This window comes from Dromaius novaehollandiae, chromosome 14 (assembly GCF_036370855.1).
Source record: "Dromaius novaehollandiae isolate bDroNov1 chromosome 14, bDroNov1.hap1, whole genome shotgun sequence".
Classification (NCBI taxonomy): domain Eukaryota; kingdom Metazoa; phylum Chordata; class Aves; order Casuariiformes; family Dromaiidae; genus Dromaius; species Dromaius novaehollandiae.
Genome location: NC_088111.1, coordinates 9,109,065 through 9,126,819, shown reverse-complemented (window position 1 = coordinate 9,126,819; position 17,755 = coordinate 9,109,065). Strand labels below are relative to the sequence as shown.

At 36.7% G+C, this 17,755-nt stretch overlaps 1 protein-coding gene across 1 annotated transcript in view; it reads right to left on the bottom strand.

Annotated features, from left to right (window-relative positions):
• The window catches only part of DNAH3 (dynein axonemal heavy chain 3), a 71,844-nt gene that overhangs the window by 44,653 nt on the left and 9,436 nt on the right, over window positions 1-17,755 (bottom strand). Inside the window, exons 7-21 of the mRNA XM_026116250.2 lie at window positions 17,532-17,721; window positions 14,301-14,496; window positions 13,062-13,187; window positions 11,573-11,768; window positions 10,203-10,382; window positions 9,252-9,388; window positions 8,983-9,088; window positions 8,205-8,383; window positions 6,840-7,024; window positions 4,612-4,735; window positions 3,880-4,033; window positions 2,073-2,217; window positions 1,564-1,775; window positions 1,163-1,254; window positions 602-716 (exon numbers count right to left, since the gene is read on the bottom strand). Coding sequence (XP_025972035.2) covers window positions 602-716; window positions 1,163-1,254; window positions 1,564-1,775; window positions 2,073-2,217; window positions 3,880-4,033; window positions 4,612-4,735; window positions 6,840-7,024; window positions 8,205-8,383; window positions 8,983-9,088; window positions 9,252-9,388; window positions 10,203-10,382; window positions 11,573-11,768; window positions 13,062-13,187; window positions 14,301-14,496; window positions 17,532-17,721 — 2,337 coding nt within the window. The remainder of the gene's footprint in view (window positions 1-601; window positions 717-1,162; window positions 1,255-1,563; window positions 1,776-2,072; window positions 2,218-3,879; window positions 4,034-4,611; window positions 4,736-6,839; window positions 7,025-8,204; window positions 8,384-8,982; window positions 9,089-9,251; window positions 9,389-10,202; window positions 10,383-11,572; window positions 11,769-13,061; window positions 13,188-14,300; window positions 14,497-17,531; window positions 17,722-17,755) is intronic.

Genomic DNA, 17,755 nt, shown 5'->3' with positions numbered 1-17,755 from the left:
AATACATCATATTTTGTTAAGGCAAATGAGAGTTGCTTCATTTCACTGCTCTTAAAACTCACAGTCATTCAGCTTCCTGTTTCCCCCTTCTCTCTGAGGGCTGAAGGTAAGAAAGTAAGAGATGCAAGGCATCAGGAAAGACTGCAATATGTTTGCAGATACAAAATGGAATCTCCACTGCATATCTCTATTTCACCAAAAGTCAAGAGAGAACACGGTGTTGTGAACGGGAAGCTAGCCAGGGATTCCAGTGACTTCTAACTCAATCATCTGCACTGCATGTGATTTCCTGTGCCTTCTGGACAAGTTAAAATTTCACTACAAATCAGCTTGCCACAGAAAACAAGCAGAAGCTCCCAAGTGCACAGATTTGTTAGGAAGAGTATGTTGAGACCATGAGTTATCCAGACACTAAGGTAACATCAGCCATCTAAATATAAGGTAAGCTAATGGGTAAGTTTGCCCAGACTCTTGGGTACAATTCCACTTTCCATTACGCAACAACGAGTCAAGAAAACTTTCCTCTAGTATTTCTGAACTGCTATTGAGAATTAAAGTGATTCTTTTTAACAACGTATCTACTGATTTGGTGTTTACTCACAGTATCCCTGTACTTCACCAGACTGAAGTGAAGGTTGACCCATTCTAATTTCATTTTCTCCATTGATTTCTCTAAGGAATACTCCTTACTAGCAGCTGCTCCAATAGGTTCCAGTCTAAAGTGGAATGAAATGTATCTTAGAAACGTTTTGCAACACAGCTGGAGATTAAAAAAAAAAGCAGTTGTAGACAAAGTTGTATAAATGACTATCTTATATACATATTCATTAATAATATCACACACTCTTATTTCAGGGAATATTTTTGGACTTTCAGGGTCATCAAGTTAGAGATATTAATCACTAGAATATTAAGTTGGCGATCAAATACAGACAGAAAATTGTGAATTTATGTGCAAATGTGTTTTAAGAGTATGATTTCGGTTTTTGATGCCTTTGCTCCACAAGAACTTTCGGCAATTCCATCCTTAGCTTGATAAAATACAGCTGTGAAAACCTGAATGTTCTTAACACAAAACAACCCCCAAACAAACTAGAATTTGGTATCTGACATATTAAATATAATGATTGCTAAAAAACTGAGATTACAGTAAGCTTCTTACTCATCAATATGTTTTGATAGCCCAAATTCCAATACATTTAGAAGGCTAGTAGTTTCATCAGGTGTGATTTCATATCCTACAATTTCACTGATCTGAAAACAAAATAATAAACAAAAATCATTATCAGAATGTATGTTTGTAACAGACTTATCAAACAGCAAGAAATAGAAAATACAGAAATATCAATACAACTCCCCCAGTTTGCTTTTCTGCCCTAAATTATTAATTCAAAGAAGCTCCTGTCTGTACCATTATAAATTTCTAAATTGGATTTATTATGTGACAGCATAAAGGATTTTCTCATGGTGAAATACAGAACTATTACTGATGTACAAACTAGTATACTGAACTATCAGTTTCTGAGGCAGAATACTTCCACAGTTAAAGTAGAGTTTAAGCACCTGCTTCCAGTGTCTCTCCTTCATTCCACGATTGCAGACAATTGACAAGACAGGAAGATGCTGTTTAAATTTATCAAGTTTATATTTCATATTTTCTGCTAAGCGTCTAGGCCCAGGCAAATCTGGAAAACTCTTAGTGAGCTTGTACATAGTCCTCCACATATTCCCAATTTCTTCTGTGATTTCATCAGCATTCAATTCCTGGAGAGATCCTGAACACAGCAGTGTAAAAGAGCACACAGAGAACTCAGCGCAAGGGTATTACCAAAGAGATTTATTTACACATATTTATACTCATTCTCCTTTAATTGGAAAACAGCTGTGCTACAAAAAATTATCTTAGTGCAAAGTGCAAGTCAGAAATTGCATTTCATACTGCTTAACAGTGTTTATTTCTTCAAAATCTTTTTCTCACAACTACTAATCAACATTTGCAGCTTCTACTTTCTTCACTAAAACTTAACTAACCGAAAATGACACATTCCAGCAAATGCACACCAGAGCCTCACCATTCATCCATTCCTCAGATTTGGTATGGAAATTATATGCGGTTATCCAAAGTTGCTCAAAGGGTTGTTTGTTTGTAATTATAGTTTGCAGTAGAGGAAATTGACTCTTCTCCTGTTCAAGTAATTCCTCTTCTTTATTAATAGCCTTTAAGGAAAAAAATCTTATTTCCATCAAAAATTCCTACTGTTATTTAAACATTTTAATAGGTAATACTGGATACAATTTTTATAGGTCGTAAAGCTAGTCAGTTTCGTAGATTTAGGCCTGGGAATTTTAGGTAAATAAGGTAACTGTGTTCTTGAAAATTCCCTTAGCTATTTGTTGGTATCATTCGCTACTCAAATACCTTTTAAAATCTATTTCCATTTAGAAATAATTTATGCACCATGGCATTCATTAAAACTGAGGTTCCCAAGTTATTAAGCCACTTTGAAAAGTAGATGTAAGCTCCTCAGTTACATGGGCTTATGGGAATCCTTTCCAATCATGGTTACTTGTTTCTAGCTTGTATTACAGAAACATCTGGGAGCTCCAGCCAAAGCGGATGCTATTTGCTGTGCCCATACATAGTAAGAGATGGTCTTTGCCCAAGAGAGCTTACAGTATAAATCAACATGCAAAGATTTAGAGGAAAAAAATATTGCCATCTTCATTTTACAGGTGGGAAAGTGAAGCACAGGTAAACACTGTCTGAAATGCAGACACTGAATTCAGAGAGTCCCAGGTCTATGCTCCAATAATGCCAACAGACAATTTTTGTCATTCCATGTGAGACGCAGGCAGGCAAACTTAAAAGACTTACATTCCAAAATAATTTCTAACTTTACATATCCACTAAGCCGACTGTAGTGTCATTCAAATTGCACGGATCATCCCCTCATTGTCGTCAGATACTAAGAACTTTACCAACTTAACTACTTATCGTGATCTACCTGTAACAACATATCAATGCGGTTTACTCACACTAAATAAATACACTAGATGCCTTTAAATCAGGTTAAGAGTGTTGACACGAAGGGATTGTGGCAATTTATTTAGGTCCTAAACTGATTTAATTCGTCCAATTTTCTCTTTTGAGTGGATTTAATTAAAAGACTGATCCTCGAGCTCCAAGTATGCAGAAGTCTCACTTGTCTCACTGTCATTTAGAAATATTAATTAAGCCTCGCAATACCCGTGAGATCTCTCAAAGGTAACCACTCTCATTTCCCAGCGGAAACACAGCTAAGACTAACTGTTCAGCCTAGAAGCACATGGGAAATTGGCTGCAGAGCCAGGAATGGAGTCCAGGAACCTTGAGGGTCAGCTGTTTCTTCTAACACCAGCCAACTTCCCTTTCCCTGATGTAACACTTCTTTAAGGCCTATAGGCAGCTTCTGGAAATGATACAAACATTTGGAAAACTTCTTCTTTTAACTGGGGACCAAGCAGAGGGGACTTAACTGCAGCTCTAGCAGCACAAACCCTGATTCAGGGGAAAAGTCACCTCCCTAGCATCCTCCCCCTGCCACCTCTGCTGAAGAATTCTGTTTTCAGTGGACAGAATCCTGCTACTGCAGACTGCCCGAAAACATTGAAATTCAGTATTTCAATTAAAACATCCCCTGCCCACCAAACATGCTCTTCAACTCAACAGTAACACTGCATAATGGGGACACGATATTGGCAACATGTTTGTGAATCTGGGAATCTTAAAGGTATATGCCCAGAGCCCTGAAAAAAAAAAACAGGACAGGAACCAAACTTTCCGTCGTCCAACACATTGCAAACCCACTTTGAACGTTAGCTGGGCAAATAAATACTAACCTCCAATTCTGTTACTGCATTATCCAGATTCTTATTTAACTCTTTAAATTTCTCAGCATTGTTCTTCATTTCTTCCATGGTCATAACATCTCGCTTTTTGTAGCTTTCTACTTCTCTTTTATAACTCTCAAGAGTTTCCTCAAATTGAGAGCACCTGAGATAAAGATAGCTAAGGTAATACGATTTTCTGCTTCATTCCTTTTCAGATTTTGATTATTTTATGAACTGTAACAGGCATTGTCAAATGAACTCTGACCTCAATATTAGTTTAAAATAAATACAGATTCCACTGAAAACTCATTAATTAATCAGTTAAATCAGTACTACACAGTTTACACATTTAGAATTCAGGGATCATTTAAAAACCCCTCAATTGATTTAGTTCACTTACATTTGCTGCCTTTGCTACCCAGAGGAAATAAAGGAAGAGTGAAAACAATGTGACAAAATATGTGTAATACTGTGCAAGGCAATATAACAGGATAAAATTGTGACTATTCCAGTAACATCCCTCCTCCCACCTTTCAGGCTTATTTGAGGACAGGAATATCCTAACCCACCCCAATAACAATATTTTTCTGAAATCTCCACAATACTGCAAGCCAGGTTTCTCTCTTGCTTTCTCACTTCTCTTCCAACTTTACTTATTTGACATTACCTGCTTATTACCAACACTGCACGTTTTTCTTCCTTTTGAAATGCCCAGTGAAAGAAAAAGTCTTGACACCATACCTTTTAAGCAAAGCCATCTCTGCACGATTCCTCCTGTTATACAGCTGGGCTCTACTGTTTTCAAAGATTACCTCGATCTGATCAGGCCAATGGAAAACAGTGCTATTCAGCTTTATGTCATCCACTAAAATAAAAAATATATATATATATATATACACACCCTTAAGAAACTATCCTTTAAGCAATGATCTAATGGAGTGGCTGTTGTGAAGAGTAAGCAAAATAGCTAAACTGCATTTAGGAAGAAGTGATATTTCTTTTCTAAGCAGCTACATATTTCAAACTGTTGACTGAATTACCTTCAATGCAAAAAGAACTGTTCCCTAAAATATGTTAGGCAGATAGCAAAACTCTAAAATCAAAGTAGCATGTGAAATTCTCTGAGCGGTACCTTAGCTATTCAGAGGTAATTGATAAGAATGCCTATTCCAGAATAACTATTCCACTAACCCGTATTCCAGTCCAGCTACACAGAGAGACAGACTGTTCCAAACTAAATACATGTAATATACCTATACATAGTTAACAAAAGAAATACTTAAATAATTTTCACTTCACAATGTGAAAATGCTGAATCATTCACAAAGCTACAGTGCAGTAGCTATAATCAACATAGTCTACAAGCAGACACTTCCATCTTCATATCTGTCTATCTGTTCACTGCACTTAACTCACTATAACTAACTGCAGGACAGATGCTTACAGAGCCAGCTATCCAGAATATGTAATTATGAAATACTGCACAGGCAAACACTCTAGTCCAAAACATGACAGAAAAATGTCCTGGCTTCCCTGGGCATCCTCATTTCCATTAGAAATAAGTTCTAACAATCACAGCATATCCTAATTATTTCAATCACTATTTGATCTGAACATGTATTCTGTCTAAGGGGAAAGGATCATCCTGCCACTGAAAAGGGTATGAATTAATAAAATTGTTTTTGTTTGTATGTACTAATCATGGCGCGTTTTTACTCTGAATAGAAGTGCAAACTAAAAAAAAATTTCTACAGATGTTTCCTAAACTTGGAGAATAGCCTTTATATTAACTGAAAACAGCAAAGCATCACAGCAAAATGCCATAAGGACTCCCTCGAACTTCTCTTTCAATATTCAGCTGCAGAGATGCGAGTTCTCACACTTTCCAAAAGTTGTCATAAAGCCTTTGCGACATGACTTTCCAAATGTTTTTTCACTGAGTTTTTTGTATTGAATATCCTAGAGGTATAACACCATCTGACCAGCCTACAAGGCATTAATCTGATACCACCACAGCCATTCTCTAAACCATTAAAAAAGCACTGTCTCGTAGGGTGCTATTTCTCTAAATATAAAGCTAAGATCAAGTAGAAAATGACTGCAAGTATTTTTCAAATCGTATTTGTTGCACATTTTCAGCACACTTGGTAAAGTAAGTATTACAGCCAGCCTCAGCTCAGCATAAAATTTATCACTTGAAAGCAGGCTATACTCTGTTCCTAGCTCTACCAGCAAATACGTTAGGAAGTTCCCCCGCAAACAGATAAATGGCACGAAGCCATTTATCCTTCTTACGCAGAGGTTGCATTTCATCCTTCAGGAAAGTATAAAGAGTACATCAGGATTTAGTCTCTTTGAAATATTGGGGCTTGCCTCTGAAAAGAAATTTGCTAAAAAACATACCAAAATAATTTTTTTGGTATAAAGATGCTGGTTGAATTTTCTCATATTGGAGATCACTTTCTACATATTGGCTTGCTCCAAAATTATCCCCAAATAATTATTCCATAAAAACTATTTCTAAACACTTCCATGTATAGGAAAACCTTTGCTGTGCATTAGTTCACATTTCTAAATTATGGTGTGATTATCCTCAAAGTCCTTCCAGCAACAAATAGAGGAGGCAGATGCCCCTTTCTGACATCCCAGACTACTTGATTTTATTATTTTGGCAAGAAATAGCATTGGTTGAATCACTGCCTATTCTATAAGAAAGTTGGAAAGCATTCTCAATATGCAATCTTTCATCTGGAAAGGAAGAAATAAGATTGTCAGGTGTTTTGGGGTTTTTTTCCTTCCTGCACTGGTACATTTTTGCCTCTTCTGAATCCTTACTATTTCCTGTCTCACCTGGAACTTTCCATTAACATTTTAGAAGATGAAACATTTATCTGTGTAGAGCCTAATATCCATACATATATATGCATATTTTCCTATGGAGATTTTTATATTCTGTAGTTTAGACATACAAGCAAGATCAGCATAGTCCATGAGGAATTCCAGTCTGTATGTTGCTTCAGAGATCTGCTGTCTCAGTTTAAAAACAGTAACTTCGCTGGACTTCTTTAAGTATGCAGTAAGTTCCACTAACTCTTCAGTGTTCGAAGGCACCTCACTCGCTCTCTCTGCAATTATGTTATATTCATTGCAAATGCTGTAACAAAAATAAAACCGACATATCACTGACAGCATAAATGAAAAGAGATGCAAAATCTTGTTCACTAAGTTTTTCTTTTAAATATGAATACTAAGCATCTTCATAAATTAAGCATTTATTTATTTAAGTATTCATCTTAATTAAATATTAGGATGAATACACACAGCAAGTTTATTAAGGATGCATTTATTAAGGATGCTATTTTACTCTACACAATCAATTCTACTGTCCTACTATGTTTACGAGAACTGGCATATATGTGAATGATTGTTACATTGGTTCCAAATTACCACTAACAACATATGAACAGGTTCTTTCCCATAGGTTTAGAACTTCCTATTTGAAGATCTGACTTGCTGAAGAAAAAGAGGTTTGAATGCAGTAAGCAACAGCTCACTTAATCACCCCGTAAAAACAAAATTAAGTGTACAGCATTAAACAAACTTATAAAGAGAAAAATTACACAATGATCAGGTTTATTTTATTTTGCTCATGGGAACAGAAAATAGAAAGGGGGAAAATCCTGTTATTTTCCCTCTTCCCAGTGATACATTTTCTTGTACCAGATTCCACATCAGTACTGCAAGTATCTACACAAACAGCAGGCACTTTAACAGCAACCACACATGAAGGAGGAGTTCATTTAAACGAACTCAAGCCTTCAAAATGTTAGGTGCTTGGCCTAAGCTAGTTATCTAGATCCCCTCCACAGCCAGTGGAGACACAGAGGCCCAGCTAGAGAACAGTTCATCTCCATGTAAAAGAGCTTTTTCAGACCAGTGGGATGAATCATTTCCTTATAAGCGATTGTCCCTCTCTATCCACTGTGGAGGAATCCTTTACTCGCCAGTCTTTTTTAATACATTTTTAATTCAGAGACCATAATTATCTCATTACACTAGAGTCAAATTATATTTTAAAGTTGCCTTTTTTTCCCCCCTCTCTTCTTCTTCCTAACTTACCAAGCTCTGAAATCAGGACCAGTACTTCCCTGGCAAAAAACATCCAGGACAGCACAAACACTGTATCTGTTCAATTTTAAATACCTAGTTTGTTGTCCTTGCACATGGCTGGTCAGCCCTAGAAAACCCAGCAGATGAACAAAGCTCTCTCAGGTACCGATCTACATTGTCAGTACATGCATCTAGCAATAACTATGCATGCTAACAACAGGTACCTGTTATTTAATGTTCTGTTTTCCATCACTTCAAATTCAATCAATCTCTCTTTAAGGTTTTGTGTCCTGTTGCAGAGTTCCTCATTCAGTTGTACTGCATCCAGACAGAACATGGCCAAAGGGACAGTGACATGCATAGAAGCGATCTCCCTTTTCAGTTTTGTTAAACTGTCAATCTTCTACAAATGGAAAAGAATAAGTCCGTTATTTTTCCTTAAAGTCCATACATGAAAAATGCTAAGCAACGACTAATTAATTGCCAGCCAGAAAATGGACAATATATTTCAAACAGAAGGAAGAACTCATTTTTATATTTTCAGAGCTCAACTCCTGCCCACAGAAGCCAGGGCTGAAAGCTCTCCACAGTAAATAAAATGTCATATTTAAGGGATATCACAAATCTCCCATAAGAAGTATTCAGCCAGAGGCTAACCTGAGAATGAAGCAAAAAAAGTGGACAGGGTTGAGTAAGGGCAAGACTTGAAAGATTAGCAAGGTACACAATTCATCAAATACTCTAGGCAGTCCTCCACTGGACTTCTACTAGGAACTTAATCCAACCAAACCCGTAGAAGGCAACCACAGAGAAACCTTCTTCCCCCTCGTCACAGCAGTCCTGCAGCAAAGGGCTACGTAAATTGAGATGTTTTCCCTAATGTTTTCCAGGGTAAAACAAGCCATTAGTACGGAAGTTCTTTGGAAGAGGTGATATAATAGGAAGTTTAGTGTATGTGCTAGCTGCTTTATGAACATGTAGCAGTTGTCAGTTATATATTACCTTACTAAAAGCTTCTAAAGAATGACCCTCTTTCAAAAAATCAGTAATGTCTTGCTCTGCGTTGTTGTTCAAAAGATCGCTGTATTTCCTGTACACGTTTAAATACCTTAAAAAGAGAAGATCACAAAAGCAAACACAAGATTCCAATATGAAGATTCTCTATAAGAGGTAACAAATCAACTCAAACTATTGAATGTTTGAGTCAAACAGATAATGTTATGAATCTGAGGATTTGGATGGGCAAGGGAGTTAAAACAGCCAAAACTTACTTCTGTGGGCCAAGTATGTTGCTCTCAAAGATCTTTTCAAGTTTGTTCACAAACTCTGAAAACAACGATTCATCTGGTTTGACTGTACTGAGAGTGAGATCATCTCTATTTAATTCTGGAAATAGAAATCTTTCTACCTAAGGGGAACCATTGCAAATACTGTGATACCACATACAACAGTGGAAATAAAGTACTCTACTACCCATTCACCCACCACTTTAAAAATGTTTATATGTTTTGGTAAAGAGATTGCAATGCAAAAAGGCTCTGATTCATATTTAACAGTCATTTCATAGCACTCTTTGGTGTTTTCCTGGAAAAAGGTCACAGTCAGAAGCAAGCTTGGGACTTTAATGCTGTGTCTCTGGAGCTGAAATGCCATATTGCTGAATGCTCAAACCAGCTCTTACAGGCATAAAATCGGTGCTCAGTTCCTCACACATTTACATATTAAGCACCAATGTGAGCATGTAAATCAAGGATTCATATGTGCTCTTGGACCCTGTGCCTGAAAACTGAATGAGTTGTTCTTCACACTTAAATTAGAAATGATAAAATATCCCAAAGAGTGTTGCACAATAGAATGGAACAAATGGAATATATCCATGTACACAAACTATTTCTGTTGTAGAAAAAATTATTGCTGTAAGAAAAACTGTAGCAACAAAGGTAGTAATTATGCCTGAACAAATTTTCACTCGGTTATACACATTGCTTGCTTGTGAAAACTATATGGAAATTAAACCAGAGCTTTAATATAACTTCAATCTGAAAAGGAGCAACTGCTATTCTATCTTCTATAATCACAAAAGTTCACGCAGTTCCTGACATACGACTCTCATCTTTATCTTCTATATGTCAGATTTCTGCCTCATTCTTAACTGTTTATTTATATCATAGGCAGCTTTTATTCACACTGTATTTTGCATGCAGCTATAACTCATCCAGTACCTTTGGAAGGTCCTCAGCGCTTTGTAGGATCTCCATGAAGCAATGGCTGATTAAATCCCAACATTCTTTCAAAGGCGGCTCAAAGACAATCTTGGGTTCTTCCATACTGAGTTTGACTATTAGTATCTGAGGTACAAAGAACTGCTTTTCTTGATACGGTTCTGTAAAATCATTCCCGTCCTTAAGGAAAAGAAGGAAAATTGTACATGCCAAAGAAATCAACTACAACTATAATCATTTTAAAAAGATTCAAACTTCCCCAAGTCTCTTAACCACTCAGCACAGATGGGATCTTCTTCACTGATTCTTATTCAAAACACTGATGCTCCAATACACAAGATTTTTACACGCCAACTCCTAAACGAAACTGTAAGAGTTGGAATTAGGGAACTGGATCCAAGCCTAATTGCCTCAGTTCCCACTAAAGTAACAGAAGTAAAGCACTAACTACCATAGAGAATCAAAACTTTAAAAAAGATCCTTAATGCCTGACAGAAATAAAATCCAGCATCAAGTGCAAGATTTTTTTTTTAATTGCTTGGACAGTGAATAAGAACTGTTGTACACTCAGATTCCTTTTACAGTAATGGAGTCCTAATTCATGACTAGAATCCTAATGTAGATGCTCTAATGATAACAAGAAATCAGCAGCAGCACCATCATCATTCAGATATAAGGCTTAGCATAACTTTGACAGTGTTTTGTGTGATTTTCTTGCTGCAATGCAATATTTCATCTCCTACATTCACTCCATTTAAATATGTTTCAACTTGTCTTATCATGGTAGATCCTGGGTGATCTGGTATTTGAAGAACTCCTTTCCACTAAGAGGCAACTTTATGGTAGCCAAAACAGCAATAAAAACTCTCATAGTCTAACATTTATTTTTATAATTAAATGTATTACTTCAAATAATAAAGGACATTCATCTGGTACACACATGGACACTACATATATCAATTGTCTCTGCAAAGGATTACACACATGACTATGCACACTCCTGACTTCAAAGGGGGTTATTCCTGTGCTTTTAGAAAAACACATTTAAGTCTTTTTCCAGATGAAAGCCAATAGAAATACAAATTTTAAAAGCCTGAAAAAAGCACACCCACTGAAGACAGAGCTGGAAACTCCTACAGACTAATTATAACCCTACTCCTGCAAATGACTTTATGCAAGTAGTTCTTGACCATGGGAAAAAATCCACTGAGTATGCACAAAGGCTTGAAGGATCCAGCCATAGCTTATGAAGGCAAGAGCTACCTGGAATACTTTAGCCTTTTAAGGGTATTGTATTTTACAGCTGTATGGATTATTATCTCTACACAACACTGATAACCATAAGCATAGATATACTTCACAGCATATACCTTGTGGATCATAAAAAATGCAAGAAGATCTTCTAAAGACTTAATAACCATGTCACGTAATTGTAATGACATGAGATTTGCTACTGAACTAAAATAGCTTTCAATTCGCTGAGAAGAGTCACAGTAACGTTCAGGAGCAAAATGAAGCCATTTCCTTCTCTGATTGAAGAAAAAGGATACGCAAGTTGGGATCCACCTACAATAAAATAACATGGACAAAGTATTTAAAAGCTTATTAGTCTTACCTTGCTCCTGGCAATTAAATCTAAGCTCAGTAATTACACAAAGAATAAGCAAATTCAGAGGGCTAGTAGAGAACAGTTAACTAGATGTCAAACAAAACTGTAAAAAGACATTGAGGAAACTTGATTTTTTAAGCTAAGGATGCTTGTTATCACTGGGCTCTAGTATTGGTTCAAATGAATAGTAATAGACTAAACACCAGTGACAATATTAAACAATTAGCATTAAGTGGCAACGTTGAGACTGGAAGAGATCTCGAGTGGCAGAATGCAGTCATCTACTATCACAGGCTGTCGCCTCAAAAAATCTCTTACTTAAATTGATCAGTTTCCATAATGAAACAAGTTCCCTTTTCTCTCACCACTACTACAGATTCAGAGATTAGGCTGGTTTAAACTCCACTCCTCCCATGATTAGGAAACTTCTCATTTCCAGTCTATATGTATTCCTAGTCAGTTTATTCCCATCTGCTCTTGTACAAGCACTCTCTTGTAGGTTCAACAGCTCCTTCAGCATCCAGATGTTTATTGCTCTTCTATACGTCGAGAGAACAACCATATTCTCCCTTTGTTTTGTCAGCCTTGTGGTTGGGAAGATCCCTAGTTTCTCCCTGATTTTTATGTCTTTTAGGAAAACTAAAAACAAAAACAAACAAACAAAAACCCTTGAGGCTCTAAGACCTGTGGGATACAGAGTTTATTAGGCCTGGTATCTTTCAACCTGAGCCATTCCACAGCTTTCCTAAAAACCCTTCGGAAAATCACAGGGCTCAACAAGGATTTGCAGTGAATTGACCATAGAAACGGTTTTAAAAAGGAAACATTTCTATTCACAAACAGATCCTTTTCAAACTTCTTTGTGAACTAAACGAAATCGAAGAGCCATTTCCCTCGTCAAAGTTCAACTGATTTCAAGGGTTTTACACAGAAGAAGCAAAATGACTCAGGCTAATGCCACAAGGTTTGGATAAACATTTGCAGCTCAAATTTAATTGCTTAATTTAGTCCAAATTGACTGAAGTAAATAAGGATGTCAAATTGCCTTTAAAAAATATACTTTTAGGTGCAAAGCTGTAAAATCAACGCAGCCCCAAAACTGTGATCTCTGAGTTTTCCACATTCCTAACACTTCAAGTATTCTGACGTGGTATTTCATGTTAGAGCACAAAATTTTAACATGCAGCACTTTGTGTAAATCAGAGCCTAAGATACTCTATTTTTCTGCTGTTACTGCGCTTGGCACTGACTTGTTCTGAAGAATATCATGAGCTTCCACACAGTGTCTTCGAATGAGATCCTTAAACTCAGCAGGCAACAGTGGCAGGTCACCACAAAGCACTTCTTTTGTGCGAACAAACCTTAGATGACTATACCTATAGAAAGTAATGCAAAGAGCAGATACTTTAAAGAATTCTGTTAAAAAAAATTATAAAATGGAATCAAGAAGGTCTTGAAAGTACTTAAAAACACAAATAATATTTGTTTCATTGATGCACGTCACTTCACTGCAAAGTTGTAGAACGAGTACATTTCCAATGTGGTTTTTTTTACTCTTAGCAAATGCTAAGGGCCTCATGAATTTCATTTTGTATTGGCAATTCTTCAAATTGTGTTAATTTTTTCTTAAAATGGTTGGAATCATTTCTGTCCTTTTCCTAGATTCATTAGTGCATCCAGACATTAAAGAACATACAGAATGACAATTCCTGCTTCTATTCCACATTAATAGTAATAAGTTCTGGCTACCTTGTACAGAAAAAAAATAAAATTTCACCAACATGGCATATATCACAGTTTGTAACAAACAGCAACTGAAATTCCTGCAAATGTTACTAAAATACAGAAAGCAGTTCTCAAGATTACTAACTACCACATTTAACTCCACAAGAAAACATGCCTCTCCATTTTCAAAAGTGCCCAGTGATATCACACCTCCGGTTACAGACATTCGAAAGTGACTCAAATTTAAGAGAGATGAAAGCTCTCCTTCTGTTAATTTCAGGAATCAAGACAAGAATCCCAAATCACCCTTAATCTTAAGAGGGAATCTTACTTTAACAGTAACATATTTAACACAGGGGTGACCTTTTCATAGCAGTAAGTTAACTATTCCTGACTGTTTGTAGCCATGAAATACATACTCGTGCTTGCATTCAGAATCCACAGGAAGCAATCATTTTATGCTGAGATTCTCACAGGTTCATTAGTTTGGGTGGGGGAAGAATCTTTAGAAGATGGAACAGATTTTGTCACTTTCCTCTATAAACATCTGAACTATCTCTGGGGGGTCATGAAGAGAAAAAGAAAAAAACAATTTATCCACAGAACAACTCTAACCTTGCATGCTTGGTTAGAGAAGCAGAAAGAGTAGACTCCACCAGGATCTCAGTAGCATATGTAAAGAAGTCAGCAGATGCACTCTCTAACCAAGCCATAAACTGGAACATTCTCAATTTAATTATGATTGTCTAAACAAGACCCCTTACTCAGAAAGCCAGAGCTGTTGCAAAGTGTGCATCAATGGATTCACTATGAATAGATTGGTTTCATTCCAGCTTTTCACATCTTCGTAAGAGCTGTGCCATGGGACGGGGGCACGGACCACTCTCTGGGGAAAAGGGCGTGGGGTATTTCCAATAAACAGTCTCTCTCTCTCAGCTGGATCCATCAAGATGTAATCAACTAAAACAAATCATATGTAAGTTTGTGAGACTGCATGTCAAACCTGCATGCGCAAACAAAATATCTCCACAGTTCAGAAAGTCATAGAATTCTGTACATTTAAAACTTCTACAGTATCATATAGTTACCTTTACACTTTTAGGATGAAATATAGCACAATAATGAATTTACCAAAAAAGACAAACCAAAGGGGACTTAGAAAGATATCAAAGGTTACAGAACCCAGAGTGAAAACTATTCACTCTTTCATTTTTATATCAAACTGTAATAAATGAATGAGAGACCACACCCACTGGTCAATATATTTAAGAAAATTAAAAGGAGGTATTTCACACCTGAAAAACCCAAAGGGAGCCAAATGCTGCATCTGGGTTTTATGAAGAAATGGGTAATTTTATTCATTTAGTGTATTATAAAGGGAAAGAGAGTTCATGCCTCCAGACATATCTTGTATGCAAGAGTTGGGAAGCAATTGTAACTCACTGCACGACTAATGTTTGGTCTTACCTGAAGGAGCAGGAACTGGTCAATTCCAAAATACCAGTTCTGAGAGATCTTATGTTCCACTTGGAAACTAGATCTCTGATTTTCTAAACTCTGGAACGAATTCTTACCTAGATCATTTTAGGAAGATACTCTCTATTGTTACAAGCATGTTTGGCACGCTACAAAATACAATCAAAAGAAATCCTGATCACCAAGACACTCATCACAGCTTCATTTTCATTTATTTTACTAATATAAGGTAAGTACTTCATGAACAGCAGACCCAACAAAACCTTGCTACCTACAGCTTGCATCTCACAGATGAGGACCCTACACGAATTCTCCATTTGTCTGCCTTGAGGTCATCTCCTTCTGTGGGTCTCTGAGTGGCAATCAAAAGCTCTCGCCCTTCTGCCCCTCTACATATAGTCATAAAATGCGCACTGAATTTCTCTGAAGTCATAGCCCACTATATAAAGTCATGGTCCACTATGCTGAATTTCTTTGAGACTATCTAACAGGAGAGAGGTATTGAAATAAAAACAGATATACATGCACAAGAAGGGTGACTGCATAGTCTAATTTCTTACGAAACCACTTCCCTCTTGGCCATAACGCAGATGTAGATCAGCCTAACACTACTACAAAACTAGAGCCTCAGAGGGAACATACTGCGACAACAGCAACAGACCTTACACACTCAAACTACCCCAAGATACAATCCCATTCTCTGAAGACTACAACTTACTAGTAAACACACAGCCATCACCTACTCCTTCAGCCAAAACAATTCTCATGTTCATTTTATACTTCAGTAGAGTTAATCACTATTTTACAACCCAGCACAAAGATAAAGAACCAGGTGAAAAAGCTGGCAGGCTAACGCTGAGTGCCCCCACTCCTTTGGTAAGAAGATTAGCCGAATTGACCTCTGAAGTTCAACGACTGCAGCTCAGACGAACTATGTTTTTTTCCTGCTCTGATTTAATTTTTCAAATAGGTATTTTCTACTGAAAGAGTTTTTCCAACTGCCAAGTGCTGAACAGTAGGAAACACCTATCACACCTGTATCCCCCAATACCCACAAGGCAAAGCAATCTCAGCCTAAGCAGCCACTTTATCTCTGAATTACTGAATCCAGTTTCACCCAGTTCTCTACGTGCTAACTACATACATTAGTCTGGGCCATTTCCTATACAAATATGACTTTCTTTCCAGCCACCCCATTAACAGATCACCTACCTCACAGATATCTCTCTCTGAGACAGGTATCTGCCAGTATCACACAGTACGTTGACAGCAGGGCTATCCGCACATTGGCTCACTCCAGATCCAGAATTAGAAACAGGACTAATGTTTTTCTGCCATAGTATAAACCACTTTCCAAGTATGATAATTAGGGAAAAAACATTCTTATTTCACAAAATAAGTAACTGCACAGGGAGATACTAATCCTCATATACATTGCCATAAACTCTGAGTCACCTTGACTGTCACAGAGATGGGAAAAAAATGTAAATATAAACATAGTATTATCGATACACAGATATGAAACACGGAGACATCTTCGTCCTTGAAAGTTTGTAACTTAGAGCTGAGGCACAAGATTAAATAGGAACAGCTAATTTGGAGTGTATATTTGGACCATCTTTTAGATAACTAGGTCTGAAAAAAGCAGCATGTTTGGATTCTGGTTTTACATTCAATGATCACTAGTCAACTGAATTTCAATATTTATGACATTCTTTTGTACTTATTTATTTATCTGTGATGATTTCTATTTGTTGAACATGCATAGTGTAGTACTATATAATCATTGTCTATTTAATTTTCATTAATCCTGTAATGGCTTAAATGCAAGCCTTTGAACTTGTGGTATGATCTCAGTCTGTCTTCACTGGAGTTAAGAGACAGATAAACTTGGCTGTTAATGGGTAACAGTGATTTACTGTAGAATAACAAAAATGTTAGTCTGGGAAGCATCTGCTTAAATAGCTTACCCTCTCCCCACATCAGGATCAAGTATACTTAGACTATTGTGGACAGATACTTGTCTACCATGAACTTAAAAGCCTCCATTGATTAATAATCTGTTGCAGTGCTTCACTATCTTTGTAGTCACAAAGTTTTCCTAATATCTGATCTGAATTTCTTTTACTACAAATAAAGATTATCACTCCTTGTCCATCATCATTTGATCCACCCTCTCTTTTATATATCTGAGGAAATTATACAGAATTATGCATTATGAATGTTATTTGGATTTGAATTAGGAGTGGGTATAAGACAGGAATAGACTAAAAGATTGTATGCACACAGAGCTACTGAACTGTATTCTGACGGTATATTTAAATAATGGGGTGTAGGGCTTAGTAAATAGGTATTTGTTGAAACTAGAATTTTATGTTGCATGATCACAGATTATATTCTCAGATATCTTTTGACCTCAAGGGAGCTGTCCTTGGATGCTAAGGACAGAATGCAGACATGCTTTCAAAACGCACAGAACATTTACGCACTCTGAATTACTAGTAAGTTTTGACTCTTACCAATGGCTTTCATGAGACTGATACGATAGTCTGCCTTAATCTCTTCTTTTAAACTTTCAAGTAAATTCTCCAAGTCTGGGTTAGTAAGAATATGAGCTGGAATACGCTTTAAAATTACATTCATCACTTCCTTGTCCTGAGGTGCAAGCATGTCTTCTTGCACTCCATTATATATGTAGTAGCAGTATCTCTACAAAATAATGTTAAAAATACTATGCTTATTG